The sequence below is a fragment of the Carassius gibelio genome, chromosome A21, assembly GCF_023724105.1.
Source record: "Carassius gibelio isolate Cgi1373 ecotype wild population from Czech Republic chromosome A21, carGib1.2-hapl.c, whole genome shotgun sequence".
Lineage (NCBI taxonomy): Eukaryota > Metazoa > Chordata > Actinopteri > Cypriniformes > Cyprinidae > Carassius > Carassius gibelio.
In genome coordinates, this window is record NC_068391.1 from 7508948 (window position 1) to 7512144 (window position 3197).

A 3197-nucleotide genomic window follows, 5' to 3' on the forward strand; every position below is an offset into this window, starting at 1 on the left:
TTTGGCTCATCATATATGTGTGTGAGTGTGTGAACATGTGCAAAGTGCAAAGTGTTCACACACGCATGCACACACACAGTTTCAGTTTATTAGTACATTTTATATATATATATATATATATATATATATATATATATTATAGAAATAATGTATGTGCATGTCTCGTCAGTTTGAATGATGAGTGATATGGTTATTCATGCTTAAGAAAAAAACTACCATTCAAAAGTATGGGGTCATTAAGATTGTATTTTATAATGTTACAAAAGATGTTTAACCAAATCAGCATATTACAGTTATTTCTGAAGGATCATGTGACATTACATACTGGAATTATGGCTGCTGGAAATTCACCTTTTATTAAATTCACAAGATTAAATTAAATTATTAAAAATATGTTGTTATTTTTTTCATTTTTAATAATATTGCCAACATTTTCTTGCTTTTACTGTTTTTAAATTAATGCATTTTATTTTTCAAATAGCTTTTTTATCTTACAAATAAATCGAAAACCATGTGTCATAAAACATTCTTTTAAGAAGAAATTTTTAAAATGTATAGAGTGTAACTACATTTTCCAAAACTGTGTTATTTAAGTTCATGGGTATCTTTCTCCTCTTCCAGCATGCATGTGCGGGCCATTGCGCAGGTCACAGCATATGGGTCACAGTTGGCAGCAGGACGCCGGTCCTCAAAGTAACCGCATTTTTCCTGACCCACCTGACGGGGGATACGGATGCTGGCCCCGCGGTTAGCAACACCTGCTGAGAAATCATGGATGCTGGAGGTCTCGTGGCGACCCGTGAGGCGCCGTTTGTTATCTTCACCACCATGTGGGTCGTAGACACGGATATGCTCTGCATGGCGCTTGCCCAGTTTCTCAATGGCTTTATCAATGTGCCTGATCCAGAGAAAAGAATCATGGAGGTCAGTATATAGTCACTCCAAGGATGACTTTAATGGTAATGGAAGTTCACATCACAATTTTATTGATAACGACACAGAGGAACAATATAGTTGGAATCACTATGAGAACAATTAGTGTGAATGGGCTTTAACACAAGTCTTTCTGTGACTTATGAGTGTGTGTATTACTCAGTACATACTCAATTCCTCCTTCTTCTCTCATTTGTGCTGTGCTCACATTGATGTGGCAACCGGCTCCGTTCCAGTCTCCTGTCATGGGTTTTGGATCCAGGGTGGCCACCACTCCAAAATCTTCACACACCCTGTATAGCAGGAAACGTGCCATCCATAGATGATCTCCCATCTCAATTCCTTCACATGGACCCACCTGGAACTCCCACTGCAGAGAGAGAAAACTATCCAGACTGGCCATTCAGAACATGTAATTTAACTGTAACTGTAAATTAACGGTAGTTACCTGAGAGGGCATGACCTCTGCGTTAGTGCCACTGATTTTGATGCCAGCATACAGACAGGCTTTATAATGACACTCCACAATGTCTCTGCCAAAAGCTCGGTCAGCACCAACACTGCAGTAATACGGACCTGAAAGAAAAGAGACAGAACATAAAAAACATTGCAATCTTTTAAGTATAAAGATGTCACAGACGGCACTTCATTTGTATAACCTTCAACCACACATCTCGCCTGTTCTGGCTCTGTAAGCTAACCAAGACATGCAATTTTGTTTAACAAACTGAAAGTGTTTTCTAATTGAACATGGCCTGCTTCCAGATTCTTCTTCGGTGTTTAGAAAAACCGGTGTGGATTCTCATCATAGAGATTTTAGTGATATCTGCCAGGTAGGAGGAACATTTGTAATACGTTTGGCATTCAAAAAATCTTTCCAGCAGCTTGGTACAAGATTTAACCTTGTGGTTTGGGGAATCCGAGCCTGGGCCAGCCATAAGGGTGTCCATCCACTCCAAAAAGAGTATATTCCTGCTCCATGCCAAACCAGGGGTGAAGGTTTTTGACCTTCTCCATGACCTTGTTACAGCAGTTACGGTGGTTCGATTCTGAAAGAAACCAATTTTTTTTCAGTCCGTTTAATTTGTATTATCACTACGAGAAATTTTGGAACTCAGATTAATTTCTGTGTATTTTAACTGTATAAAATTGGGTGTTTATAGAACTCTTAACAAAAAAAGGTTTGTACTGTACTTTAGTTGGAAGGGCTTTTTAAAGTGTAATTTATTTACTTAACTAAAAACTAAAATGTTAACTTCAAATGTTAAATGAATCTGACATAAATATAGCTATTAATGATGATTTAAATGAGATAAAATGATTTCTTGAAAAAAAAAAGAGTTTTACACATGCTGCTGTAAAAATGGCAAAAGTTAAACAGTGTAATCATATGCCGGGAAGGCGGCGAATGGGACTCGCCAGCTATACTTTTTAATTTGACTTAAAAAAAAAAGTATAATACCTCATATTTAAAAATCTGCACTGAGATGCATTATTTGAGTCCCGAAATTATTACATTTGTAAAAAAAAATTTATCATCTTTTATTTTTCCAACTACATAATTATTATAGTGGATAAATTCTACCTGCAGGTTCTCGGGTGTGCTTGAGCACCTCACATAGCACCAGTTTGTTGGGGTCCAAGAGGAAGGGGTCCCTGAACATGCAGACAGGAATCAGTAGCATGTCACTGTTGTGTCCTTTAGACTGACCCGTGCTGGAACCATCGAAGTTCCATTCTGGTATATCTGTCGAAGAACAACAACAACAAAAACTAAATAAAAAGAATTAAAAACATTCAAGATAAGGAAAGTGAAACCAGTCTACACTTTACTACCAGCAATGCTCTTTGGCTCTGAATCCATGGTTCGAGTCTTGTTACGCAGACCCTCTCCAGAGCCATCGATCCAGACGTAAGTGACCTGACAGAAGTTTCCCTGGGGCAGACTGAGATACTGCTGCCGCAGGGCCTTGTTGAGACTAGAGCTGTCTGATACATAAGACATACTGGATCAGATGTACAAGAAACAATGAACCTGGAGAAATAAAGCAAGACAAAAACTTTGTGTTAATGTAGTGCATTTCAATGGTTTTTTTTAAAAGATGATTTTTTTTGTATGAGAAACCGCAGCAAGTTACTTGTTTAATAAAACAGCATGACAATTTATTTGAAAGAAATGACATATGAATGTTAAACATTCCTCAAAATGAAAGTAAAGAGACAAGTCATAAGCCAATTTTCAGCAATGTACAATTTTAGAGAAA

The 3197-nt window shown here is 37.4% G+C and overlaps 1 protein-coding gene across 1 annotated transcript; it reads right to left on the reverse strand.

The window, feature by feature from the left end:
• Positions 1–263: 263 nt before the first annotated feature.
• Positions 264–2962, reverse strand: LOC127942060 (glutamine synthetase-like). Its single transcript, XM_052537601.1, has 6 exons — positions 2770–2962; positions 2519–2680; positions 1836–1982; positions 1382–1509; positions 1104–1303; positions 264–898 (listed from the first exon to the last, which is right to left on the reverse strand). Exons 1-6 carry the CDS (start codon positions 2936–2938, stop codon positions 586–588), a joined length of 1119 nt encoding a protein of 372 aa, XP_052393561.1. The 5' UTR covers positions 2939–2962; the 3' UTR covers positions 264–585.
• Between the last annotated feature and the right edge of the window lie 235 nt (positions 2963–3197).